This window comes from Juglans regia, chromosome 1, assembly GCF_001411555.2.
Source record: "Juglans regia cultivar Chandler chromosome 1, Walnut 2.0, whole genome shotgun sequence".
NCBI lineage: Eukaryota > Viridiplantae > Streptophyta > Magnoliopsida > Fagales > Juglandaceae > Juglans > Juglans regia.
In genome coordinates, this window is record NC_049901.1 from 30280776 (window position 1) to 30308269 (window position 27494).

At 39.0% G+C, this 27494-nt stretch overlaps 1 protein-coding gene across 1 annotated transcript; it reads left to right on the forward strand.

Moving 5' to 3' along the window:
* Window positions 1-4428: 4428 nt before the first annotated feature.
* On the forward strand, window positions 4429-7825 carry LOC109014810. Its single transcript, XM_018997305.1, has 5 exons — window positions 4429-4623; window positions 4926-5175; window positions 5290-5471; window positions 5822-6208; window positions 7376-7825. The coding sequence occupies exons 1-5, from the start codon at window positions 4429-4431 to the stop codon at window positions 7823-7825; spliced, it is 1464 nt and encodes a 487-aa protein (XP_018852850.1).
* The last annotated feature ends 19669 nt before the right edge of the window (window positions 7826-27494 follow it).

Here is a 27494-nt window from a genome sequence, read left to right on the forward strand (position 1 = left end):
TTGTGCGAGTAGTCGACTCCCACTCCCAGTTGATATAGAGGATGAAGATATGTTCAACGTGGAAGAGGAGATGCCCATTGAGCAAGATCAACCACCACGACCTTCTAAAAAGAGGTCGTGGACATGGGAGCATTTCACCAAAATTCCTGGTGAAATTGCGAACCCAGTGGCAAGATGCCATTACTGTGGATCACTTTGTGGATGCCATTCGAAGAAGCAAGGTACCAGTGTGTTAATAGCACATCTAAATGGTTGCCAACGATATAAGATAGCGAAGGGATTGCAAGCCACTGATCAGACCAACCTCAGTTACCAAACTTCTACAGCCACTGATGGTACACAGACTAAGAAATTGGTCATCCCTCAATACAGTGAGAAGATGTTGAGGGACATGCTTGCAGAGATGATAATTACTGATGAGATGCCATTTACCACAGTCGAGAAAAGAGGCTTTCGAAAGTTTCTAAATTTTGTTGAGCCACGATTTCCCATTCCATCACGGTATACAGTGATGCGAGATTGTATGAAGAGGCATGCGAAGGACAAGGAGGAGATGAGGAAGATGTTTATTACCACTGGCCAGAGAGTGTCTTTTACGACTGACACATGGACTTCCATACAGAACGTCTGCTACATGTGTATCACAGCACACTACATTGACAGTGAGTGGATTTTGCATAAAAAAATTATTGGTTTTAAAGAAATTGTGGATCATAAAGGTGCATCCATTGGGGCGAAGATGGATGATTATTTAAAGGACTGGGGAATTCGAAAAGTGCTATGTATTACAGTTGACAATGCCAGTGCGAGTGAAACAGTAATTGATTGGTTTAAGCGGAACACGACGGTGAGAGATGATGTCATTTGGGCCCACGAGTTTATTCACGTTCGATGCTATGCTCATATCATTAACCTTATAGTTGTTGAGGGATTAAAAGAGGTTCATGATTCCATAACCCGAGTCTGCAACATTGTACGATATGTGAGGGGTTCCCCTCAAAGGCTTGCCAAGTTTAAGGCAATAGCAGAAGATTTGAAGATTGAATGTTCTAGTATGCTGTGCTTGGACGTTCCGACTCGATGAAATTCTACATACATGATGTTGGATGTGGCACAGAAGTACCAAAAAGCATTTGAGCGGATGGAGGTCGAGGATGGGGGCCTGATGTATGCTTTGTTGGAGCCAGCAGGACTGGGGCTCGGTGCGCCAGACGCACATGATTGGACCAGTGTGAGTTATTTTGTTGAATTTTTAAGAACTTTTTATGAGATAACCATGCGACTATCTGGATCCAAATATACGACTGCGAACTCATTTTTCAGTGAGCTCTCAGAGCTTCACTTCCAGTTGGAAAATAATTGTACTGACTCTGCTGGATTGTTATCTGATATGGCTACGAGGATGAAGATCAAATATGATAAATATTGGGGGAATATTGAGAAGATAAATAGATTGCTATTTGTGGCTGTGATCCTTGACCCCCGAGTTAAGTTGGCCGTTCTAGAATTTTGGGTAAATTCCGTCCTCGGGGCAGTGAAGGCTGGACAGTTTATTAGATTGCTAAAAATTGATGTTGATGACTTATATCATCACTACAGTACTAGTGCTCAGCCTTCATCCGTAGTTGGTAGCTCCTCACATTCGAGGCCGACAGGATCGACAGTTTTCTCAGGTGATACTGACCCATCTGTAGGGGTTAGAGGCAATCGTATTATACGGCAGTATCATCAACTCATGTCAACAAGGAATATTATGCATTGTACATCTGAGGTTGAACGATATTTTATGGAAGCTGCCGAGGCACCTAGTGATGTATTTCAGTTATTAACTTGGTGGAAAGTTAATTCCACCAAGTATCCAGTCCTTTCCCGTGTGGCCCGAGATGGGCTAGCCATTCCTGTCACTACGGTTGCCTCAGAGTCGGCATTTAGCACTGGAGGTCGCGTGTTGGATGCTTATCGGAGTTCATTGTCACCGTCAACCGTGGAGGCCCTCGTTTGCACACAGAATTGGATAAGTGAAACGCCCATTGAACTAGATACCGTTGGCGTTGATTCCGAGAGCTATAGGCTTGAATCGGGTAAGTTTATATGCTTTTAAATGATGATTTAATTATTTTTAATGTTTCTAACTTCTACTTTTTATGATTTTATAGATCTAATTGTGAACCCTAACATAATTACCGATGATTGAGAGTTTGGAACTGACGCTACTTGAGAGTTGGGATGGAGTTGAGAGAACCTCCTTTCTTGGTAAGAATCAAATTATTCTTTTACCGTATTCAATTTTTTATTATCAATTTTTTTTCATCTATTGATTGCTACTTTCTATCTTCATTTCAGGCATGACTAATGGAACATTGGGGTTTGAGTGAAATCCGTGTTTAATTTTTATGTAGTTATATTTCAAGACTGAGTCATATTGTTATTACGTTATAAATGAGACTGTTATAACTTATGGCTGCATCATACATGTTATTTACTTTTTAAACTATTTATATAGTTATATTTATGTACTTATATCCCGAGCAAATACGTGGGATAAGTACTCTTTATTCTATAGTTTCTATTAGTACTTATCCATCCTCTCTCAAAAGTTTATAATTTATTATCCAACTGAAATTAATCGAATTATACAAATTCGTACCATCATTCTTTTCTATAAAATTTTAAATTTGTGTAATTTTCAACTCATGAGTCATGAGCACTTTTAATGCTAAATTTCAGGCAGACATAAAACAAATTAAAGATATAATCAAAATTCAGTAACAAAATCAGAACGAATATTTAAATTATTGAAAACTCTTGAATAAACCAAATATTTGTAGATGGTTCACTTTTAAAAAAATATATATATGTTGCCCACTATCTGAAACGAAATTGAACAACAAAATTTAAATAATAATAATAAAAAAATCTGAAATTGAGTTCGGAGTCGGAGCTCCGACCTCCGTTCGGAACTCCATCCGAACTCCAGTCGGAGTTCCGATCGGAGGTCGGAGCTCCGACCTCCGATCAGAATCGGACTCCGACTACGTTCGGAGTCGGAGGGGAACTTTGGCTCTGACTTTTGTCGGAGTCGGAGGTCGGAAATGACAACTCCGACTCCGTCGGAGTCGGAGCCCACCCCTATATGTTAATCCTAATTTATAATCAAGTTTCTTACCTTGTAACACTTTCCTCAATATTTCTGACACAAAATCGATCAGCTATAAAATAGGCACATAATTTTCATAAATCTCTAATTAAATATGTACTTTGTAATTAAAACTAAGATACCAAAATAACCTATACTTCCTAAAACCTAAAATTCTCATAACCTTGAATATTGTCTTTCCAAATAATTGATGTCCATATAATTCCTTGAAGAATTAAATCACCTTTACACTTTAAATTAAGTCTAATTAGAACTGACCATCAAATTAGGGAATTCTAAGAAGTACTGGAGGAGTGTTATTTAAAGGATCTGGGGTTTCAAGGGCCTAGATTTACTTGGTGTAATAAGAGAGGGGATCAGCTTTAATTTCAGAAAGTTTGGATAGATTCTTGGGAAATCTAGCATGGTGCAATATGTTTGAGAGGGCTGGAGTAACTCATGGCTCGATCTCCTATTTAGATCACTTGCTAATCTGGGTTGATGTTATGGGAAGCCAAAATAGAAGAAAGGGGCCTAAACCATTTAGGTTTGAGGCTATGTGGTTGGAAGAAGAAGCTTGTTCTCAGATTATTCAAGAGTCTTCGAGTTTACAAGGAGGCCATCATGATCTAATAAGAGTCATGCAGTCCATTGATGGTTGCACTACTAAGCTGCAACTATGGAATAAAGCAAAATTTGGGAGAGTACAAGTTAAACTACAAGAGGCACGACTAAGATAGAAGTCTCAACAACAGAGGGATCCTCTATCTTTCAGTTCGAAAGGTATAAACTATGCTTCTGAGGAAGTACAAACATGGTTAGCAAGGGAAGAAATATTGTGGAAATAAAGATCTCGTGCCCTTTGGCTAGCTAAAGGTGACCAAAACACCAAATTCTTCCATGCTAAGGCTTCGCAGAGAAGAAAGAAGAATAGTATTGTCAAACTTATGGATGAAAATGGGAGTTGGCATGAAGGGGAGCAGTGCAATAATCTTATTATTAATCACTTTACATCCTTGTTTGGGAGCCATAATACTGAAGCTGTTATTGACAGAATTGATACCAAGGTCACTGAGGAAATGAATGAAGATCTAATTAAAGAATACACTGCAGAGGAAGTATGTAGAGCCTTGAAATAAATGAATCCCTCAAAGGCCCTTGGTCTTGATGGCCTACCTCCTTTGTTCTTTCAAAAGTTCTAACCCCAAATTGGTAACTCTATTACTGATGTTTTCCTCAATGCGCTTAACTCTGGTGTTTTCCCTCAAGTACTAAACCATACTTTTATAACTATGGTTCCTAAGAAAAAGAACCCCATTAAAGTTAATGATTATAGACCCATTAGCCTCTGTACTGTTATCTACAAATTGATGTCAAAAGTCATTGCTAACAGAATTAAGCAAGTGCTGCCTTCTGTTATCTTAGAAACCCAATCTGCTTTTCTACCTGGTAGGTTAATAACAGATAATGTTTTAGTGGCTTTTGAGGTTAGTCACTTTCTTAGGAGGAAAAAAAGGGGAAAAAAAGGGTTTATGTCTCTTAAGCTTGATAGGAGTAAATCTTATGATAGGGTTGAATGGTCCTTTCTTCAAAATGTTTTATGCAAACTGGCTTCCATGAGAAAGCGATCCAACTGATTATGAGATGTGTGCAAAGTGCTTCCTTTTCAATACTTATTAATGGATCTCCAACAGGTCATATTATCCCATCAAGGGGGTTGAGACAAGGGGATCTTATCTCCCCTTATTTTTTTCTGCTATGTACAAGAGGCCTAATTGGGTTATTGAAGCATGCAGGAATTTCAAATGCAATCTCTGGAATTCGAGTTTGTAGAGGTGCCCCAAAACTAAACCACCTCCTATTTGTTGATGACAACCTCATTTTCTGTGATGCTAGTGTGGAGACTAATCTCAAATTGTTAAGACTGCTGAAACTCTATGAGGAGGCCTCTGGTCAGTTCATCAACCAAGATAAATCTGCCATGGTTTTCAATCAGAATATAAGTGCTCTCCAAAAGAGAGCTATTATGGATTTATGGGGTACTGATCAGATCCAGCAGTATGATAAGTATCTAGGACTGCCCTCTATTATTGGTAGATCCAAATAGGCTGCTTTTGCTGAGATTAAGCAAAAAGTCTGGTTAAACCTTCAAGGTTGGAAAGGTCACATGTTTTCTCAAGGGGGTAAGGAAGTACTTCTCAAAGCTGTGGCTCTTGTCATACCCTCCTATGCAATGAGTTGTTTCAAACTCCTTTCTAAACTTTGTGCTGACATTGAAAGTATGATGGCTAAATACTGGTGGGGGCAAAGAAATGATGAAAGGAAGATTTACTTGGTTAGTTAGCATAAGTTGTGTTGTCCTAAAGCTGTTGGGGGTCTAGGCTTCAAAGAATTGGAAATTTTTAACATGGCATTGCTGACTAAACAGGGGCGGAGGCTGCTACAATACAAAGACTCTCTATTCCATAAAATCTATAATGCAAGGTACTTTCCAAGTGGAAATATGCTCTAGGCTCATCTTGGTAACTCTCCCAATTATGCTTGGAGAGGAATATGGGAGGCTAAGAAGCTACTCTTAAAAGGTGGAAGATGGAATGTAGGGAATGGAAGAAGTATTCATATTCTTGATGATGTATGGCTGCCAGGTTTTAGAGAGTTGAAATTATGGTTCAAAATCCTCAACAGGTTGGGAGGACTGAGGGACTGGAAGGACAAGTTGATTCTCTGATTGATTATAATACCAAGTGGTGGAACTTGCCTAAAGTTAGATCTCTCTTCAATCCAAAAATTACAGAGACAATTTTGAGGCTACGTCCTAGTTATTCTGATGAAGATGATATGTGGGTATGGGAGCATGAAAGAAGTGGATGTTTTAGTGTTAAAAGTGCATACAGGTTGTTTAAGTCACCTTCTGTAGAAAGTGTGGGGGAAACATCCTATGGGGCTGCCACAAAGAAGTTCTGGAATGGATTATGGAAACTAAAAATCCCTCACAAAGTCAAACTATTTGCTTGGAGAGTTTGCAAGGAAATACTTCCTATGAAGGCTAATCCTCTTACTAAAAGGATGGATGTGAGTGGGGCTTGCTATTTGATAGGAACCAAGGTGGGCCTAGTCTTAAAGATATTTTGCAAGTTCCAGATGGGCCAATTACAAGTTCAAGGGCCAAGAAGATCAAGGAGGCAATGCAAGAATTGATGCAATCTACTTGGGACGAGTTTAGCAAGAGCCCAACATTCAAAGTGGGCTTAAAGGATGAAGATTTAGTTTTGATTCATTTGATAAGCTATGGAAAGGGCAACAACATGACTTAAAGGCTTTGGGCATTTGAAGGCTTTCAACTTCTTTAATTCATTTAAAGGACTTATTTTATTAGTTTAGAATAATTGAGTTTATTATGGGAATGACTTAAGGGGGCCTATGCAAGAGCATGTTGGGAAATTTATTATTTTGTTGAACTAGAGTTTCAAGAAGTATTGTAGTGAACTAGGGTTTCAAAAGTATTGTAGCCGAGTTATTGTAACACCGTACTGTAGTCGCGTCACTATTCACTCAGGGGTATTTTTGGAAGATGGGGCATTATTTTGGCTAAGGTTTTAAATAGATTTTGGTTTAAATACTCTTTATAGCCTCATTTTAATAAGTTTATGAAATTTGATGAATTTATTCATTGTGAGTTGAGTTTTACTCCTCTTGTTCTTGATTGAACTTTTGAACTTATCAAAGGTAAATCACAACCTTTGTGGCGTTCCTCCTTGTAATTTGGGTTCTTGAGACCAGTTCTTCAACGGGTCTAGATTTTAATGTAATCTAGGTTCTTGAAACGAGTTCTCATCGGGTCTAGATTCTCTATCCATTGACTTGATTTTGGCTTTCTTGGGGAGTTTTCAAATTGATTGTTGGTTCAAGGAATTTCATTCTCATGGGTTCATATCACTGTTTCTGTGATCATAGTCTTGAAGATTTAGCTCATGCATTATTCTTTTGTCCTTCCATTCATGAACATTGGGTGGGAAAGCTTCCTAACTTTCCACAGTTCATCAGTTTTCTTCTTTCATGGCTACTGTTATGCAAGTTTCTACAGGAGATTTATCAGAGGACTTTGCTGATTTTATTTTGATGGCTTGGGGTTTCTGGTTTAGGAGAAACAAAATGATGCATGAACTTGGTAATCTAACTCCCTTGCAAGTTATGGATTTTGTTTTTTCAAAAAAGTGTATGTAGTCAACTGGTTTGCAGATCCAATGTACCTCCAAGTTTATGCTTTACACATGGTCTCGTCCACCAGCTAATCGGTTCAAGCTAAACTGTGATGGAGCTTTGTTCTTTGACCAAAATAAAACTGGTATTGGGGCTATCCTTAGAGATTCTCATGGATTTCTTTTTATGGCTCTAAGTAGAGGGGAGGAGGAATTTATAGAACTTGAAATTGTGGAGGCCACAGCTGTGTTGAGGGGATTGCAATTCTATCTAAATATTGGCATCCAAAACCTTGAGATTGAAAGTGATTGCCAATACTTGGTTGAAGAGGTCAATAATGAAACAATTTCTTATATAGCTATGAGAAAAATTATTATTGAAATTAGAAGACTAATGAAGAGCTTTGGGGATTGCAAGTTTCAGCATTGTGGTCGCTTATCTAATGCTACAGAACATCACCTAGCTCAACAAGCATGGAATAGTTCTTAGATGCAGCTATGGTGGCATATAGTTCCATCTTTTGTTGAACATATATGTTTTGTTGTATCAGTTATCTTGTTCTCAGAGTTGAGGTCTTTAGTACCTCTATGAAATGAAGTTCAAATTTTCAATAAAAAAAAAAGTCTAATTAGAACTAAATGAAAATCTAGATACCGAGTTACATAGGAGAAAAGCATTATGTAGAGTGTGAGAGGGCTTTACGTAGAGAGAGAGAGAGGGAGGGAAGGGGAGAGAGAGATAACACACAGAGAGAAAGAGAGAGAAACCAATGTGAGAGAGGAACTTACGGTGATTCCCGATGGCTAGGCAACGGTACTGGTATGTGGATCGGTGAAAGGTGTGGAGCTGGGTGTCTTGGATGTGGGCTAGAGAGAGAAATAAGTGAAACCGAGAGAGAGAGAGAGAGAGAGAGAGAGAGAGAGAGAGAGAGAGAGAGATCTTCACGGTGTTGTCATGGTTGGAAGGCTTCACATGCATTGATTTGTGGTTTTCAGTAGGACTTTCAGTTTGGACGGAGTTGGGCAGCTTGATGAAGTTGAGCTTGGAAGGACCACGATGGCTCTCGGCTGAGACGAGGAGGCAGCTAGTTTCAAGACAGCTCCATTTTTTTGAGGAAAATAGAGGACGTTGGCTATTGTTCCTTCCGTCCATGTGCGTGCTTCGATAGGAGTGGCTGGAAGTTGGTCGACTCAGTTCATTCCGACAGAGGCTTGCAGTGGAACTATGGCAGAGTGGCTCTTGGTCTTTTTGTGGCAGTGTTGTGCGATGGGTATCATGAAGGCTTGGATGTGGCTTGTGGTTTGGGGTTGTTTCCATGGTGGAAAGGAGGGCTATAGTTGTTGGCAGCACGTGGTGTCGTAGGGATGTGACAATGGGGTTGTAACCTAGGTGATAGAAGTGGGGAAGAACTTACAGGCAAGGTGAGAAAGGTGATGTGCAACTCTTAGCTTGGATTTTCACAAAGGAGAAGCAGGGGCTCATATAATTTTGGTTTAAGAATTTTAATGTGAATATGATTGTTGAGTCATAACCCTATTGAGAGAGAGCTCTATTGAGGCGTGAACCCTAGTGGAAGGTGGAGTCGTGCACGACTTAGAGTTATAGACAAACTGGCCTTGGGCATAATAGGTTTGGGTCCATTTTAGTCCGTAAATATTAATTGAACTTTAACCTAATTATTGAGCATAATAAAATCTAATAATTTACCATAATAATTATGGGTTTGTGGCCTTTCTAAAATTACTTGATAAACCTTCAATTGGACTTTCTATAAATATTAGCCCATTAAACATAATTTAGGCCCAATAAAAATGTTCATATTTCATCCTTAATAATATTGGATCGGGTCAATACACAAGGCCACCTCCGAGCAAGAGGAGGACATAAAGAGCAAATATCCTTCACTTTTCAACAAGGCTATGCCCAAATTTTGAGGACCAAATTTTTATAAGAAGGGGGGATTGTAACACCCTGAACTTTCAAGTTTCTAGATTAGGAAAGTTAGGGTTACACTAGGACTATGGTTTCTAGTTTTAGAAAGTAAGTTTGGACTTAGCCCAGCAAATGGTCCCAAGCTCAAATGGGTGAGCCCATTAAGATCAAGGGAGGGCGAGCAACTCAAGCACTATGTTCGCTCAAGCCCATTAAAGAGCCCACATGTGTAAGCCTTCTAAGTTAGTATAAAAACCTACTTCAAATAACTCCTAATCCAAGCATAACTCCTAATACAAACACAATTCCTTGTCTAAGCATAACTTATAACCTATTGACAACTCATAGTTTAATCATAACTCCTAATTTAAATGCAACTCTTAGTTTAATTACAACACCTAATCTAATCAAAACACCTAAGGAAACCACATGTCCTAACCCTATCTGAAAACCCTAGGATGACTAAGACACCAAACATGCTTCGGATTCCCCTAGGGCACAATACTCGGAGTCTTACCTACTTGGATTTTCATCCCACAAACTCAATATAGACCCTATACTTGGAAGAGACACACACACACACACACACTTCACCTATCAAGTTGGTGCCGCACATCCCTTGCTCTCTCTACAATTCAAGCCACACCCTACTCACTTCACAAGCCACACATTCAAACACCACCATCAGGCCTCCCCATGTTGTGTATCACACCACTCTCCATAAGTAAGTTTCTCTTGTATTTTCTCATACCATCACACACACATATCTGTCATGGGTTAACCACCCTCTACTCGAGCACATACACACACATATGTCACGGATTAGTCACCATATTCCTAAGCAATCACACACAAGTCACGGATTAGTCACCATATTCCTAAGCAATCACACACAAGTCACTAGTTTAACCACCCCATAGTTGAGCACACCACCATCCACAACTACATTATCCTCATGACACCATGACTCTCAACCACACATTCATTGTATGTTCCAACCATCAAGGCATGTTAGACCACCCCTAGGCCAACCACAAGCCAAGGAGAATTAGGGTTTTGTAACTCTAAGCCTCTCGTTCTCCCCTCCTCTCGTCCTCCCCATCCATGTTAGGTCTCGATTTTCCCTAAGTAAATTCCCACTCCACGGGTAACCCTAAGCATGTTATGATGTACCAGTGTAACTAGGAAAGAAAGAGAGAGTCACATAGTACAAGACCTAAACTGAGCAAGCATGTTTTGGCTAAGCCCCAAGCCGAGCATATGACCAACCACTCATTTGTCCTCTCGGGTTGGTCACGAGCCTCGCCTAAAAGGCTAAAAGTCTTTAGTCTTGAATTCTCATTTTTAAATCTAGTGTATGATTTTTAAATTGAGCCAAGTATTTTAAAATCATCCAAATATTTTAAGTCCAAATATATTTAAATGTGGTATTTTAGTGTTATTGGACCAAGCCTAAAATTTTAAGTCACCCTTTTTAATTGTGGAGCCCTAAAAATAATATTGTTTTAGAAAATCATTCCATTTAAATGATTTTATTTCTTTAAGAGTATTACTTAGTATTCATTATTTTATTTTATGTTAAAAAGCTCTACTTATTTAGATGATTTTATTTCTCCTAAGAAATATTTATTAAAACTCATCATTTTATTTGATGATAAAAAATATTATTTACTTGAATCAAGAATAAAGAGTGTATTTCCCCTTGTAGTTATTTTTACTCTTTATTTTCTATTAGGCTTTTATTTCAGTTGGATTTATCTCCATCATTGGATTTAAATCAACCCTAAGAATTAGGGCTAGGATCTATTGCCCAAAACCCTAGTTCCCTCCCCTCTCTCTTTCCTCTTTTCTTCCCCTCCCCCCATCATGTCACCTCCCTCTCCCTCTCCCCTCATGGCCCTTGCCACCGCAAGCACCCACCAACCGCGATGCCCTCATCGGTAGGCTTCTCTCACTCTAATGACCTCCCTCTGATGACCTCCCTCTTTTCCCCTTCGTATCTCGCTCCCTCAATTCCTCTCTCTCTGCCGCAGCCTTGCTATATCCCAGCACCACCACGAGCATGTCACCAGCCACAACCTCTATGGTTGTCCAGCCACCCAGTTGACACCTCCTCAAGAGGCATAGCCAAACAGCCTCCACTACACCAATATAACTCAGCTCCACCTCTGCCAGCACCTCCTGCACACCCAAACCACCACCCCTCATCGTCTAGAGGACAAGCCCCACACCATTTTTTCAGCCTATACTCTGCCCTCGTCTTTGGCCCCATGTCGCTGCGTGCCACTAGGCCATTGCCAAACTCCTTTGTCATCGATATGTGCTTCCCTCTGATCACTTATTTTCTCTCTCACACCGTCTTTGTTCCTCTTTCTCTCTCGCTAGCCCTCTGTTGTCCCCTCTCCAGTACCACCACCATGGCCAAGGGAGACCACCACCATGGCCAAGGGAGGCCACCACACCACATCCAGCTATGCACACCCCAACAGCATGACGACAACAACCATGAAGCACCACCTCAGCAACACCTCAAGCCATGGCAACAAAACCTCATGCCACCATGGGCCTCCATGCTCAACCACCCGATTCAATCTATTTTGGCGCACCCACAAGCAACACAATAGCCACATCTCGCCCACACAGCCTTTGTTTTAGCCTCCATCCAGCCTAGCCCTTTAATTTTTGGTATAACCCCTATTCCCTTTATCTCTCCTAGCTTACTTTGTTTATGTGATTGGATGTGTATGGTATTACGTTAAATTATGGACAGAATTTCTATATCTATTGAATGTGAAGTTTGTGATTAGGTTGTGTGAAGTGAAGTGAAAGGGTGATTATGTAGTGGTGAAGTGGCCGAATGCCACGTGTAGTGTCAGGATGAACTAAGTAGTTTCATAGGACATATGAAGTGAGCTTTGGTTTGGATTGTAATGGAGTTGTAAGTGAACTATAAGGTTGTGTTTGTTTGTTTTATGGGGAGTTTAAATGTGGCGCCCTCAGCCAACAATCCATCACCAACTATAGTTATTATACAAACGCTCCATAGGGCCCTCGGCCACTTTACAGTTCGCAACCAAATTGTAGTAAGAACATAGTTTAACGATTTCTCCAATGTTAGTATTCCTAGGGTCAGTCCAAGATTTTACTTACAACATAGAAAGGTAATTATGGATGATCAAGCATGTTGACTTAAAGTATCCCTCTTGGACCAAGAGAAAAATTGTGGGTGTGCGCATGCACAAGTCTCTACGCAGATGGAAAAAGCGGTTAGTCAAATCTGAATGCGGCCTAAAACTAATATACGAGGTGAGTGGCAAACATGCTTACTATGGGGGGTGGGGGTTGGGGGGCAGAGCACGACGGCGGCAGTGGCGGTGCAAAGTGGCAAGGGTGGATTTAGAAGAAATAAGGGTGATCTACGACTGTGAAGACTAAAGGGTGGCAAATCCTATGTACAACAGGTAAAGGTAGGGAATTTTGCGGCAGAGAGTGGCGGTAGGTGGCGAAGTTGAACCTTAAAGGAGGGATCTCAAGGGTGAGGGTGTCATCGATCAACCATTGGGAAGCTGCTGAAAGTGGTGGACCGTGGCGGCGCACGACGCAACTTAGGGAAAATTTTCTCTAACTCACAGAAAAGAGAATCAGAGAGAGAAGGCTTGAGAGATCGGTGATGGAGGATCGGATTGAGAGGGAGAGAGGTTTGGGATGAGTTTCAGAGGGTGGAGGCTAGGCTTAGTTCGACAGGGACGTGACTTTTGAAATGTGAGATTTGGACCGTAGATTTGGGTGGTTTGATGAGAGAGAGAGGCTACGGTGGCCACGTGGTGTCGTGAGTGACAACGGGTGGCTTGGGCTATGGCGGTGAGCAGCAGAAGGTAGTAGAACGAGGAAGCCATGAGAGGGGGGGGGGAGGGGTTTCTATGCAAGGCTACCGAGGCTGGATGGACAGCGTAGGAAAGGGTGGCTAGCGTGATGAATGATAGTGGCGAAGAGAGAAACAGAGGAATAAAGAAACGATTGAGGCAAATGGGAGGTCCTCGGCACATGAGGGGGAAAGAAAAGAGAGATAGCCATTGGGCTAGAGGTGTGGCACGGGAGAGGGAAGGAAGGAGAGAAGAAAAAGAAATTTTAGGGTTTACCCCTTTTAGCCTGAAACGACGCGGTATGGGTAAAGGGCTCGGCTTCAAGTCTTGGGTTGGGCTCCACTTGGGCTTCAGGCTGGGTTTCACATCTTCCCCCTCCCCCCTTCTAAAAATTTCATCCTCGACTTACATCAATCCGCTGGACTTACATCCTTAGGATCGACAAAAATCATTTTTCTAGAGTTTACACCATCTACAACCTTAAATATGATAAGAATCGTTTCCTAAAAAACCATGCCAACCCTATAACCCAAATTCGATAATAATCATCTCCAACCCATGTGCATTTTATAACTTTATAGAAGACAATCATTTTCAAAAGTATGCATAATCAATACTTTTAAATCTCATAGAGAAATCCACTTCTTAAAGTCTCCAAATCTACAACTTAGATTAGATTGAACTTGCATACCATGCTTGCAAAACCTAAAGTCTCAAGTTTTATTAGAAATCATTCCTTTAGAATCTACATACTCATATTGAATTAACTCATGTATTGAGGTCTACAAAGTCTATAACCTCAGATTTTATATATCTCGTTTCATAAATTCTGCAGAATCTAAAACCTTAATTTTCTTGGGTGATTAGAAGCTGTTATGATTATCAACTCGTCACTTCTCTCTCTGCCTTGACAAGATCGCCTAGACCAAGTTGTTTCCCTTCGAGCTACGATAATTCAAATCCATGCCTAATTGCTAAAAGTTCAAGCCAACTATACTAAAGGTTCACACGTATCATACTAAAAATTTCAGCCAACTTAACTAAAAATCCAAGTTTAACAACACAAATTTTTCAAGCCTATCATACTAAGATTGAAGCCTAGAATTTTGGTACTGTACCTATATGAAAAACGGGTATTTGGGATGAGTTTCAAAGGGTAGAAGCTAGGCTTAGTTCATTTTTTGCATAAACACAATGATAGGAGATGTTTTAGCCATTAGTTGATGCAAAGTCATTTCTACATTCAAGTTCGTTAGCATTGAGATAATTTCACCCATGGAATATACCCAACACGTACAATACCTCGTTAAAATATCACCGTAGATGCTAATGATCTTTTGTGAAATCTAATTTCTATGTGATATTAATCAAAATGAAATATGATGCTGTGGCTACTCTAAAAATTTTAATTATCATAATCTTAATGGCATCTAAATAATTTATCCTTAATTTTACCTAAAATATATGTCATACTTCGAAATTTCAACTCCAATAATTATCATGATAAATTAGGCTGATGACTTAATCTAAAAAGTTTTCATATTCAATAACTTTATTAATACAATTTTAAATCTCTATGTTGATCCACATGCATCGTGGAAGCAATAATAAAATTTTGGAAAATAATTTTTTGAGAAGTATTATTTTAATATATATATATATCACATCACTTAAATGGTAATAATTAAACTGTAAGATCCAAATATTAAAAAATTTATTTTTAAATAAAATTATACCACAAATACTTTATTAAGTGTGCTCTACATGCCAACTTGAGAATAAAATTTTTCTATAAAGTAATATAACAACACTTTATGACAAACAAGTGCCCATAAAAAATAGGCTGTGTGCCACACGCCTAAAGGATTCATCTATCTAAGTCAAACAATTAAAGTACCTAGTCACACACCAACCCACAATTTTTTTTTTTTTTTTCTTTTATGGAAACAGACTTCATTTCATTCAACGAACTGAAGTTACAACTGTGACTTATTAATACAGGAGAATCCAGACTCTAAGCCAACTACGCATCTGCTCTGGGATATTCCTGCACACATTGTAACAGATATTGTCTTAACTTTTCAATAACTCTCTCTTAAAAGAGAAAGCGCTTTGTAAAAACATAACTGAATTGCCCCCTCCGATCTCTCAGGGAGGAGGAGTATGAGACACTGCTGCTATGGACACCAAGTCCAATAGCCTATTTCTTCTTTATTTATAATTAAATAACAAAAACTACAATTCAAAAACACAATAAAACCAACAGAACCACAAGCACCGACATGAGCCTAGACAACACGCCCACCACAAGCATCGACTTCACGAGTCCAAACGGCACAAGCACCCCCAGCTCACGCACGGACAACAGCCTCCACACAAGCTGGTCGTATGACCACCGACCGTAGCATCACCTGCCACTCTTGACCAGCTCTTGCCCCAAATTATGTCCGATCTAGTAGCTCAACACCTCACTCGGGTCAAAACACATAGGCCCATCCTAAACAAGACATAGGCTGAACAACACACCAACTCAAAATAAAAACACATGGGCTGAAGAAACACATAGGCCCATCCTAAAAAAAACTCAGCCTGTTTGCCAACAGTGGGGTGGCAGTAAGGTTTCATCTCTAAACTTTTCAGCCGCCGCCCCAAACCTTTTCCTTTTTTTCCTCTGTTTTCCTTCCTCCTTCACCCGTGCACCCGCCCACCTCTGCGGAAACACATTGGCCCGCCCACCTCCCGTACAAGCATCGGCCCTCCACCGCTCCCAACTTCTCCCACCATCTACCACCACCAACCTCACATGAGCATTGCCCAGCGTCCCTCTCGCCGTTCCTCTAGCTTGTTCCCCACCATCGGCCATCTCGCACAAGCACCGGCCACCTCCAGCTTCCATCGGTCAAGGACCGCAGTCTCATCACCGCGATCCAGAGGCTCAGCAACCAGAGGCTCCCATGGCTCATCACCATGTTCCTTCGCCTGTGCACATCGTGGTATGGCTCAAAAACCAAAGCTTCCTCAGCACATTGCAAGGGAGAAAGCTGTTTGGGTCCAGGCCCAAACTAAATGGGTCAACTAGGTCGTTTGTTGGGTCCAGGCCCAAAATCATAACCCAAACCAACTAAAAGTAATGCTAAAGAGTTTTGCTACATACAGTCACTTTTGCATACTCTTTGCGCAATCTGTTGATGTAATTGGTCAAATCAATTATTTTATATTAAAAAAAATGATGCAATCAATCACATTAATAGAGTGTAAAAAGTACGCAAAAATGTTTGCTATTAGAATTTGTGGAAATTTAAGGCCCGTTTGGATACAGAGGTGAGATGAAACCATCTCACATCATCTCATCTTATCTCATCTAATTTCAACTAATAATCTCACTGATATTCACAAATCATCTTAATTCATCTCAATTCATCTCGCTATCCAAACGGTCAGGCTTTCATTCTTGCAACACCAATCTAAGGCGGCCACCAAGATGCCCATTCATAGACCGCTGCCTCCATGCCCCTAATTGAGGCCACATTTTTTTATTGAAAAATGATAGAGCCACCAAACAAGTATACACATATTTTGTACTAATTTTTATTTTATTTTTTTACTTAATAGTTAAGTAAATGATTTCTTAATGATTTTATAATTTTTTTATTTTTAAAAATATTTAAAAGAGTTTAAAAAATAGTTGAATAAAAAAGAAAAAATATTTTACACTATTGGGTATCCACTCGGTACCGCATTTCCCGTGGGAGTAGCAGGGAGTACTCTGTCTTTACCATCAAAACTCGATTTGGTTGAAGGAAATGCGGCCATTTGTCAATGTCAAAGAGCAAAGCATCCAGTAAGGTGCTACCTTCTTTAAAATCCTAAATCTAATCAATGGCGGTCACAAAAACCACCTATTTCTCTAATTTTCCCCAAACCCAAACTCAAGAAGACTCATCTTGATTCTTTGATATGGGTAGTATCACCCTATTCGACACCATTTAGATCTTCTCAGATGTGAGAGAGATAGACACTCTCCACAATTAAGAATAAAATCACTTTTAAAGATTCTCATAAAGTTGGAATGCTATTGCTAATATTGACTTTAAAAATATTTTCTTAATGAAGCGCAAAATACAAAAATTTAATATAAAAATATAAAAATCATTCCTTTTTAAAAATACTGAAGAATATAAAAAAGACTACGCATAAGCATTTATTAAAATTTCTCAAACCTTGTTACTATGAAAATCATGACTTAAAAGCTTTCTGCATGATCTAGATCTCTATCACGCCTCCCTGGGTCAAGTCTCATCTTGCAACTTTATCTTCATAATTATTCTGACATTGGATAGTTTAAAAATATAAAACAAACTAAAATGAATTGTACTCAGTAAGAAACTTATCATAATGTAAACGTAATAAATATAAGGTTTTCATAAAACTTTTATATTGAGAACTTAAAATCATGATCATTCATACATATACTTATGACATGTATGACTTATCTTGACTTATCTTACTTATGTTACTAGTCAACACACTTAACACTGTGTGCAATGTTGTGAATCGGCCCCACATCCTCTTGCCACAAGGGGAACCGCTAATAGTATTTAGCATAGTATGGTAGATCACGCTTAAGTTCATAATTTGTACATCCACCCATAAATTGCGTCGATACTATGCATCTAAATGGCCATCTTATTAATTATTCTAAATTTATCTTACACTTGATCTTATGAAACTTTACATGTCTTATACAACGTGAGATGCATATTACATACATAACTATAATATACGGAATGAAATATGATCATGAATTATGATAAATGACGTGCTTACAGATATCATGACATGCATGGTACATAAGCATTAGCTTCCAAAGATCTGACTTTAATAATAATATATATAAGTAGTTAACATATGCTAAACCTAATTTTTGATCAAATTACTTATCTTGTAATGTTACTTTTTTTCAATTCATAGTCTATCACCTATACAAAGTACTAAAAGTCGCTAATTATTTAGAAAAGTGCATCCTAATATTCCATTTAATTAAAACATACTATCTTTATTTTCTAATTATATATACTTTAATAATATAATTAGAATTTATCAATATATGAGATTTAAAACCAAACCCACTGTGAAAGTAAGCCCAGCCCACGTCCATCCTAAATTCGGCCATGAATTGAAATCAAGGGCACAAACGTAAAACAATTTAAAAGTCTATCCTATCAGGTTTATGACACGTTCAGAAAATGGCACTATTGTAATAAGCCAAAAAGGGCTAAAAGTCAAAAGGGCCAATTAACACTTGAAGAACAGAAGTGTCACTAGAGAGAAAGGAAGGGCCATAACGTAATTGCTCAAAAAAACTCTTCACCAAGTTTCATGGATGAGTAAAGCTATAAAGCAGGCTACTATAGCACATCAGCGTAGCACACCTGAGCTGGCTTTTTTTTTTTTTTTTTTTTTCCTCTATATGATAGTTTTATTATTTTTTCCTCTACACACCGAGCAGCTCACTGTACCACATCACCGAGCAGGTCCGTAGCACTTCAGCTGGTCTACACGTAAGGTGTGTTGCGGCTGCAGCCAATAGTAGGCTGATGTAAAGATTTAAGGTTTACGAATAGACTACACAAACAATTGGATAAATGGCATTTTTTTTTTTTTGGAAATCAAACATCATATATATTCCTCAAGCAAATGGATTACATAGTTCCTTACAAATAATATGCTCAATACATCTTGGAATACATTCAAGGGAGAATAAATCTTCTGCACTATTAAGGACATCCTTGGCTAGCAAATGAGCTACCATATTAGAATCCCTTCTTGTGTGCCCAATACTCCAGCCAGGGAAAGACTTCAATATAGCTTTAGCATCTTCAAGAATTAGACCACCAAGGCTCATGTCCCTGACTGAGCTCTACATCTGTTTAACCACCTGTAGGGAGTCCCATTCAAGAACAATGTTTGTAACTCTTGTGTCCTTGTAGAAAAGGATTGCCATCAACATTGCATAGGCTTTGGCAGTGAAGGGTGAAACTCTTAAGTTTCTTCTTGATCTGATAGTTCCCAAGACCATTCCTTGGCAGTCCCTTAGAATGGCTCCGTTGCCTATCACTCCCAAAGACTCATTTAAAGCAGCATCCCAGTTAAGTTTGTACTGCCCATCAAGAGGCTTTTTCCATGTAAGCTTATCTTCAGGACAGTTTGCTGCTCCATGAGCACTGACTTGGACCTTAGCTGCTTTGAAAAGTCTTGTATCCTCATAGGCCTTATGGAGTATAGAGTTGGGATGTTTGAATTCCTTACCATGCACTACTTTGTTTCTTCTATTCCATATAAGCTTTGCAATTGATCCTGCCACCTCAAGTTCAGCTTTCGGTAATTTTTCAATTAATTGGTCCCAAATATCTCGAAACAAATCATGTTGCATGGTCATTTTCATAACCTTGATACTTGCTTGGCCCTATACGTCTTGAGCAGCACTACAACTCCATAACACATGACCTGTTGATTCCCTTTCTAGGTGACAGATTGGGCATAAGTTTCTCTCTCTCAATTTTCTCTACTGAAGGTTTGAGAATGTAGGGATAGCCTCATTACAAGCCCTCCAAAGGAACATTCTAACTGCATTGGGCACCTGCAATTTCCACAAGGATTTCCAGGTGCTGCTTTGTGCACGGACTTTCGAGGGCCCTGCTTCTTGCCTTGCCAGAATCTCCCTATGTAAATGATAGGCACTCTTGACTGAAAAGAGGCCATTTTTGGTCCATTCCCAAGTTAGTCTATCTTCTCTGTTACCCAAGGTGATAGGGATGGATTTAATGAGCTCCACCTCTTGCTGGGAAAATAGACTCTCGAGCAAAGGAACATTCTAGCTCTTTTGGCCTGGGATCATGAGATCTGCCACCCATTCCAACCTAGTATTCCTGTTAGCTGGTGTCAGTGAATAAGGCTTTGGTAACCATCTAACCTCCCATATCTTAACTTTGAGACCATTACCTATTCTCCATATGAGGCCCTCTTTAAGCAAATCCAGTCCTTCCATCAAACTTTTCCAGACTAGGGATGGTCTACATCCCACTGTGGCTTCTAAAAGGTTCTTAGAAGGGAAATAGTTCTGCTTAAGAACTTGGGCAGAGAGGGAGTTTGGTTATTAAACATGTTCCACCCTTGTTTGGCCAGGAGAGCAAGGTTGAAGCTGTTAAAGTTACGAAAACCCAACCCACCTTGGTCTTTCCCTCTACTCATATAACTCCACTTAACCCATCGAATTTTGGACTGACCCTCATTTGAACCCCACCAAAACTTCCTTAAGAGTTGGTCTAGCCTCTTAGTGATGGAGTGAGGGAGGAGAAAAATGCCCATGGTATAGGTAGGAATGGCCTGCATAACTAATTTAAGTAAAATCTCTTTTCCTGCTGCTGAGAGGCATGATGTCTTCAAATTTGTATTTTTGCCCAAGCTCTGTCAATAAGGTTGTGAAAGGCTGCAGTTTTAGCTCTGCCAACCATGGTAGGGAGCCCCAGATATTTTTCAAAGGAGCCTGAAGTCCTAACCCCAGCAATGTTCAAGATTGTTTGTTGGTTTTCAAGTGGGGTATTTTTGCTAAAGAAGATAGAGGACTTTTCCTTGTTTAGTACTTGACCAGAAGAATTTTCATAGATGCTAAGAAGCCTCATCAGATTGCACCACTCAAGGGAGTTTGATTTACAGAAAACTAAGCTATCATCAGCAAAGAAAAGGTGGCTAACCCTTTGGGGGCCTTTACCTATAGGAACACTCGAAATGCTTCCAATGAGTTCAGCATTCTGCAACATAGCTGATAGTGCTTCTCCACAGAGGATAAAGAGGTATGGAATAGGGGATCCCCCTGCCTTAAACCCCTGGTTGGCTTGCAAGTGGCTTGGGCCTCACCATTTAGCAATATAGAGTAGGAAACTGATGAGATGCAATTCAGTACAAGGGAGATCCAAGACTGATCAAAACCCAATTTGCTCATTACAGAAGAGAGGAAGCTCCACTCCACACGATCATAGGCTTTACTCATGTCTAACTTAAGAGCCATGAAGCCTAGTTTGCCTTTCATTCTTGTAGTCATGGAGTGAAGTATTTCATAGGCCACCAAGATGTTATTAGAAATTGCTCTACCTGGTACAAAAGTACTTTGATTTAAAGAAATAATTTCAGGTAATACAAGCTTTAATCTGTTAGAGACCACTTTAGCTACAATTTTGTAGATAACATTACATAAACGTATTGGTCTAAAGTCATGGACTCTCTTAGGTTCTTTCACCTTAGGAATGAGGGTAACGAAAGTCTCATTAACACCCTCCAGAGATCAACCACAGTTTAAAACATTAAGGGCAAACCTGCACACTTACTTTCCAAGAATATCCCATCGTGATTGATAGAACAAGGCTGGGAAACAAACAGGGCTTGGTGAGCCCATACCTTTCGTTTGAAACACTGCAGCAGTGACCTCCTCCTCTGTGAAATTCTGTAGTGGCATCTCATTCATCGAAGGGGTAACCTTGGGGGACACAGTCTCAATGCAAACTTCGATGTCAAATGGATTAGAGCTGGTGAACAAATCAGTAAAGAAGCTAGTAAAGACTCCTCCAATCTCTTTTATCTCAGTATTCACACAGTTGGTATGATCCAACACTTGAGAGATCTTATTAGTCTTCCTTCTATGGGTGGTATGAAGGTGATAAAATTTGGTATTCTTGTCCCCATTCTGTAACCAGTGTTGCTTGGCCCTTTGTTCCCATTTGAGATTATCCTCCTCAAGAGCTGTTTCTATCTCCTTTTCAAGCTGTTGAATTACTTCTACTTGGTTTCCTTGGTTTGAGTCCTGCAGTTCTCTGAATCTTTTCAGTTTCACTGTGATGTCATCTGGAGCCCTCTTGTTTTTAGTAACATTCCAATTCTTTAGAGCAAGACTGCAATTTTGGAGTCTCCTGTTCATCCCAGATGCACCTTCGTTCCCCATTGCCATATCTTCCCAAGCCTTTTTTATGGTGGTTGAACAACCTGCCTTCAGATTCCAAGCAGCTTCAAATCTGAAGAGGTAGGGTTTTCCATGGGTTTTAATGTCTTTACTTGTTACTCGAATAAGTAGAGGAGAGTGGTCAGACTTCATAGCAGGGAGGACATGGCAGCATGATTCATTAAACTTGTTGAGTCAGTTAGAATTTGCCAAGGCTCTGTCAGGTTTTTCTTTTGTGAAATCCCCACCTTTCCTATTATTTGCCCAAGTGAATTTAGAGCCTCGAGTCAGAATGGATTTCAGAGAGCAATCCATAATGGCCTCTCTAAATCTCTCCATTTGTTGAAAAGGCCTGATACCACCTCCTGATTTTTCATTTTGGCAAGTTATCTCATTAAAATCACCATAGCATACTAGGCCACAAAGTTCACAGGTTTTATGGACTTCAGTAGCTCCCAACTCATGTCCCTTTTAGCAGTCTCAGGATGACCATAAAAGCCAATAAAAAATCATGGGGGAGAGTCAGGTCCCTCTTTGACATGAGCACTTATATGCCATCTTGAAAAGTTAAAAATTGAAATATCCATGTACCTCTTCCACATCAAAGCTAACCCTCCACTACTACCTCTACTTTCCACAGCCAAACAGGAGTCAAAATGCAACAGTTTACTAAGTTCTTCAATTCTATTTTTAGAACATTTTGTTTCCATAAGAAACACCATGTTGGGGGACTTATCCTTAATTAAAAGGTTAAGGATGCTAACTGTTCGAGGGTTCCCAAGCCCTCGGCAGTTCCAGCTCAGGCAGATCATGGTTGTTAGTGGCGCTACCTAGCAGCCACCACCAACTTGTCAGGTTGAACCTCGACATATGAAGCCTTAGCTTTGAGTTTTTTATTAGGGGTCCCATTGGACTCTAATAGAAAATCTGGTTCTGCTTGCCTTTTGGTGCCACCATAGGTCTTCCCTCCAAAGGGGGGTGAGAGGCATGGTGAAGGGACCTGCTACTTGCCCTATGTTTCCAATAAGTTTTATGACCAACTTTAGACAATACCCGGATTTGCTAGTTGAAAAAGTTGTCCATAAACCTTATCTGACTAGCCAAAGAGCTACCAGGGGTAGGCAGGTCCACTTTAGTTATTGTTTCCAGCTTCGAGGTTGACCTAGTAGACTTACTAGTCTCACACTTTTCTTGATCCACACCTTTAGGACTAACACCTTCCTATTTTGGTAAAGATTATTTGCAAGTCTCCATCGGGCCAGGAAAAGGGGAAGTTTGTTTGTGATCACTTTGGGACACTATTGCAGAGTGTCCTCTCTGCACCTCTATTCTACATTGCTCCTCCAAACCACAGTGGTCCTTTTTTGGCAAAAGTATCATAGGATCACCATCTTTGGGAGTATGCTTGACCTCCTGAGCTTCCATTGTTGCTGCCATTCTTGAGTTATCTGCCTGCTGGCCGTGATGGGATTGCAGGTTCATGTTTCCACCGTACCGATGGGTATCAAAGCCATTCCCCTTCGTTGGGTTAGCCCTGAGCCAAGGGCCATACTGGTTGTTTGCACCCAACCTGCTATAGTGACTGGAACCAGGGCACTGTTTAGAGTGCATGATGGAGCCACATTCAAGGCAGAAAGAAGGGAGTCTTTCATACTTGAATGAGATCCATTTCTGAGAGGTATCAACTGTTAAAAGCCTTCCTCGGATCAGCGGTTTGTTGATGTCCACCTCCACCTTGGCCCTTAAGATACTTCCCCAACCACAACCCCCTTCATCTGTCTCCACCTCAAGAACCTTTTCCATCCCCGAGAATAGCTTCAAACCAATTTCTTTTGTCATGCATGCCAATGGCATGTTATAGGCTTGCACCCAGAAGAGCTTCTTTTCAAACTTTATGTCTTGCAGTGGAACATCTCCATTTACCTCTTGTAGGCATATCAACTCCCTGTCAAAAGACCATGGCCTTCCCGCCAAGACCTTACCTTTGTCACGTTCAAGCTGGAACTCCACCAACACTTTGTTAACTCCCACATCCTTTTATTGGATCCAACCTTTTGGTCTCCAAATCTTTGACATGGTAGTTCTGAAAGCCTGTTGGTTGACCACCCTATCCGCATTGATCAACAATAGTAGACATCGTTTTCCTTTTTCAACAAGATGTTCTAAAGCGTCATTCTCCACGTTCACTGAGTCAGCCTCCTAGTCTGTTAGAGAGAAAGCTTCTCAGTGCTTGTGTAATTCTTCCTCCATAACTATAGTACTCTTCGGAACTCGTCCAAGAAGCCACTCTTTGCACTGCAAAGACTCCCCTCACCTCAGAGAGAGAGGACTGGGTTCAAATTTTTGTTCAACTTTTGGATTTTTTGATATTTTTGAGTCTTTTGGATAAATGGCATTTGGTAATAGAGGAAAGAATCGGTCACTGTTTACTCTCATAATTTATATTTATAATTTAGTTATTTTTATAATGTAGAGATATTTTTTATAAAATATGAAGTAATAAATAGTGACTAATTTAAAGAATTTTTCTTGATAATAATATCGAGTCTGTAGGTACGTTTTTGAAAGGCTAAAACTTGAAAGGAATTCCAACTTAAGAGCAGCAGACCTTCACTACGAATAATGAGAGGTTGTGCGGTGAAGGCTTACTGAAAGGAGGGAACACCACATAGGGGCTGGTGGCTGGCCGAGATCAACGACGGCAACAACTACCAAGGTAGCAGAGAAATTCTAAACACTGTTAGGCCGAGAAGATGGTGGAGAAAAGAGAGAGATCTAGTGTCAGAGACTCACTGAGAGAAAGAAGGTGTGGCGGATCTGGGGTGCCTGATCTACGATGAGAGGTGGTCGGCCGTAAATCTCTGTGTAGTCTGGATGGTTTTCTCGCGAGATGGCTTAAAAAAAGAATTTGTGATGTCTTAGTTTGAGGAAGAGAATGCTATGGTGTTGTGAGTGTGGGTTGTTGTCTTTTGAAATTGCAGAGGAAGAGGAGATATATAGACGGGATAGGAAATCGTTCAACAGTTTAACTCAAATTCAATCACTAACTTCTGTAGGATAAAGAGTCGGTCACGATCACCGAGAAGAGAGGAAGGGCGGTGGAAGTGGTGAGTCTATGAGAGTTTGATGTTCAAACTGTACAAGGGAAAAGCTGATTGGCTGACGAATGAAATTGTGTACGACGAGAACTTTGGCGAATTTGTGCTACGTTTGGCTGACAGATAATACAGTAGTTGTAGTATTTAAAGGAATCTGGGATGAATTAAATGTTAAATATTTTAAGATGAATATTAATAATTGAATTTTTTTATTTTCAATAATTTATAATAATAAAATAATTATAATTAAAACATGTATTTTTCTCCATCATAGTTTGATAAAGAATCTAATCTATCTATGAGAGAATGATCATCCTAGTAATTTAGCTTCACAAATGTCTCCTGATGGCTAGAAGCACAATGATGTTGTAGGTGAAAATCCTTAATCCCTCAATACTATTTATAGACTTCTACCTATCAAAAAATCTAGAGATTTTGTGTCTCATTGTGATTAGATATAGAGTTAATCTTATTTTATTGGAATTAATTTTATCTCATTGTGACTTATCAATTAACTGATAAGTATTGAACTATTTTAAACCCATCAAGATATGAGTAACCCATCAAGATATGAGTGTGTGAGACATACAGTTTAAATAAAACTCTTATGTTCTCCTACTTGGCCCATAAGCACATAAAATAATATTTTTCGTTCAAGGGTTTATTACAAGAAATTAACCATACTATGTAAATTCATTTCCAGAAAACTTTAATAGCTCATAATACATTCCATGACTGCTGTAATTTCAGTATCAAACTAGCTATCAATGCAAGTCATGTTGATTCTCTATTATATGACCAACAAATTCTCTTCCACGTACCACAACACTAGTAACTTAATTCAACACAATCTTTAATTGAGACAATTAAGGCTAATACGGTAATGTCTTAGATTTCAATTCATGTCTACTATAGACATTATCTTGTCATCATTCATCCACACTATATAATGCACATATAAAGTGGAAAGAAGAGAAAACAAAAACAATTATAATAGATATCTTTTAATGTCCAGTAACAAAATACTTAGCATATCAATGATCTATTTAACATATTAATATCATGGGTATAAGTATAAGACCCATATTTACAACATGGTCTTTAAAGTGTAATCATTAATTAATGCAGTATTAATATGGACATTATTTGTTTATGTAATTTTACCTTAACAATTAGGTATTTAAAATTTCATTAAATACTTATCATTCAAAGAAAAATATTCTAAGGAATTCTTGCAATACTTTCTTAGCGGCTTGGCTATAAGTTGACAATTCCAAATTTTAAAATAAATTTCCTTAGTTAGATACCATACATGGTGGCCTCAAAGTATGCCACAAACTTTGTCCCTAATGTACATGAAGCAATAAGAAATTTACCTCTTACTTTTTCATAAAATAGCTCTACTAGATAGCAAACTATATAAACATAACTATATTTTTCATCATTAGAGTAATCCCACAAAATAGGGTTTGAATATATAGTTACCTTAAGAGTATCAGTTCTTCTTAGGATAACAATATAGTCTTTAATTTATTGCAAATAATCTTGCACTCTGTTCACAGATTTTGGATCAAACATCCTTAGGTTACTTTGGCAACAACCAAGCGTGCCAACTGAAAAGCTGATATTCAACCTTATACAAGTTTGTGCAATCATAAGATTTATTATAATAATCATATACAAAATTTCCTTAATAATCTAATCAAATTCGAGGACACTGTAAAATACTGAGCATATCACATTTTATTTTTTGAAGCATCTATTGAACAAAACTTCTTCTTGTAAAATCTTCCAAAAATCTATGCAAATATATTGAGACAATCCTGACAATCATCGTTTTGGTATTAAAATTCAATCTCAATTAAGAATGATGTCTCACTCATAAATTTCATTTTTAAAGTTATTTAGAGACATAACTTTAATGTCATACTACGAATCACAGTTCATACTGGCCAAAAAGTCATATACATGCATGACCATAAATACAAATATACTTCCACTGATCTTAGGGTATATACATTAACAATAAATATTTTTCAATAAATATTTTTCTTAAATCCAAAAACTGTATTGGTATTATCAAATTTTAAATACCAGTTTTTAAAAAATATGTCACATTTTCTAAGTAATCATTTTATTTATTTATTGTAAACTTCAGACTTGCACTCTATAATTATTTTCACATCTATTTTATGTAACTCTAGACCATAATGAGCTACTAATGTCATAGTGATCCTCAATGAATTCTTTTAGGTTTAATAGAAAATCTCTCT

Coding starts and splice junctions, on each gene's coding strand:
- LOC109014810 (XM_018997305.1), top strand. CDS start 4,429: ATGGTTCCTAAGAAAAAGAACCCCATTAAAGTTAATGATTATAGACCC. Junction 5,472..5,821: donor ATGAAAGGAAGATTTACTTG/GTTAGTTAGCAT, acceptor AATCCTCAACAG/GTTGGGAGGACTGAGGGACT. Junction 6,209..7,375: donor CTCTTACTAAAAGGATGGAT/GTGAGTGGGGCT, acceptor ACTGGTTTGCAG/ATCCAATGTACCTCCAAGTT.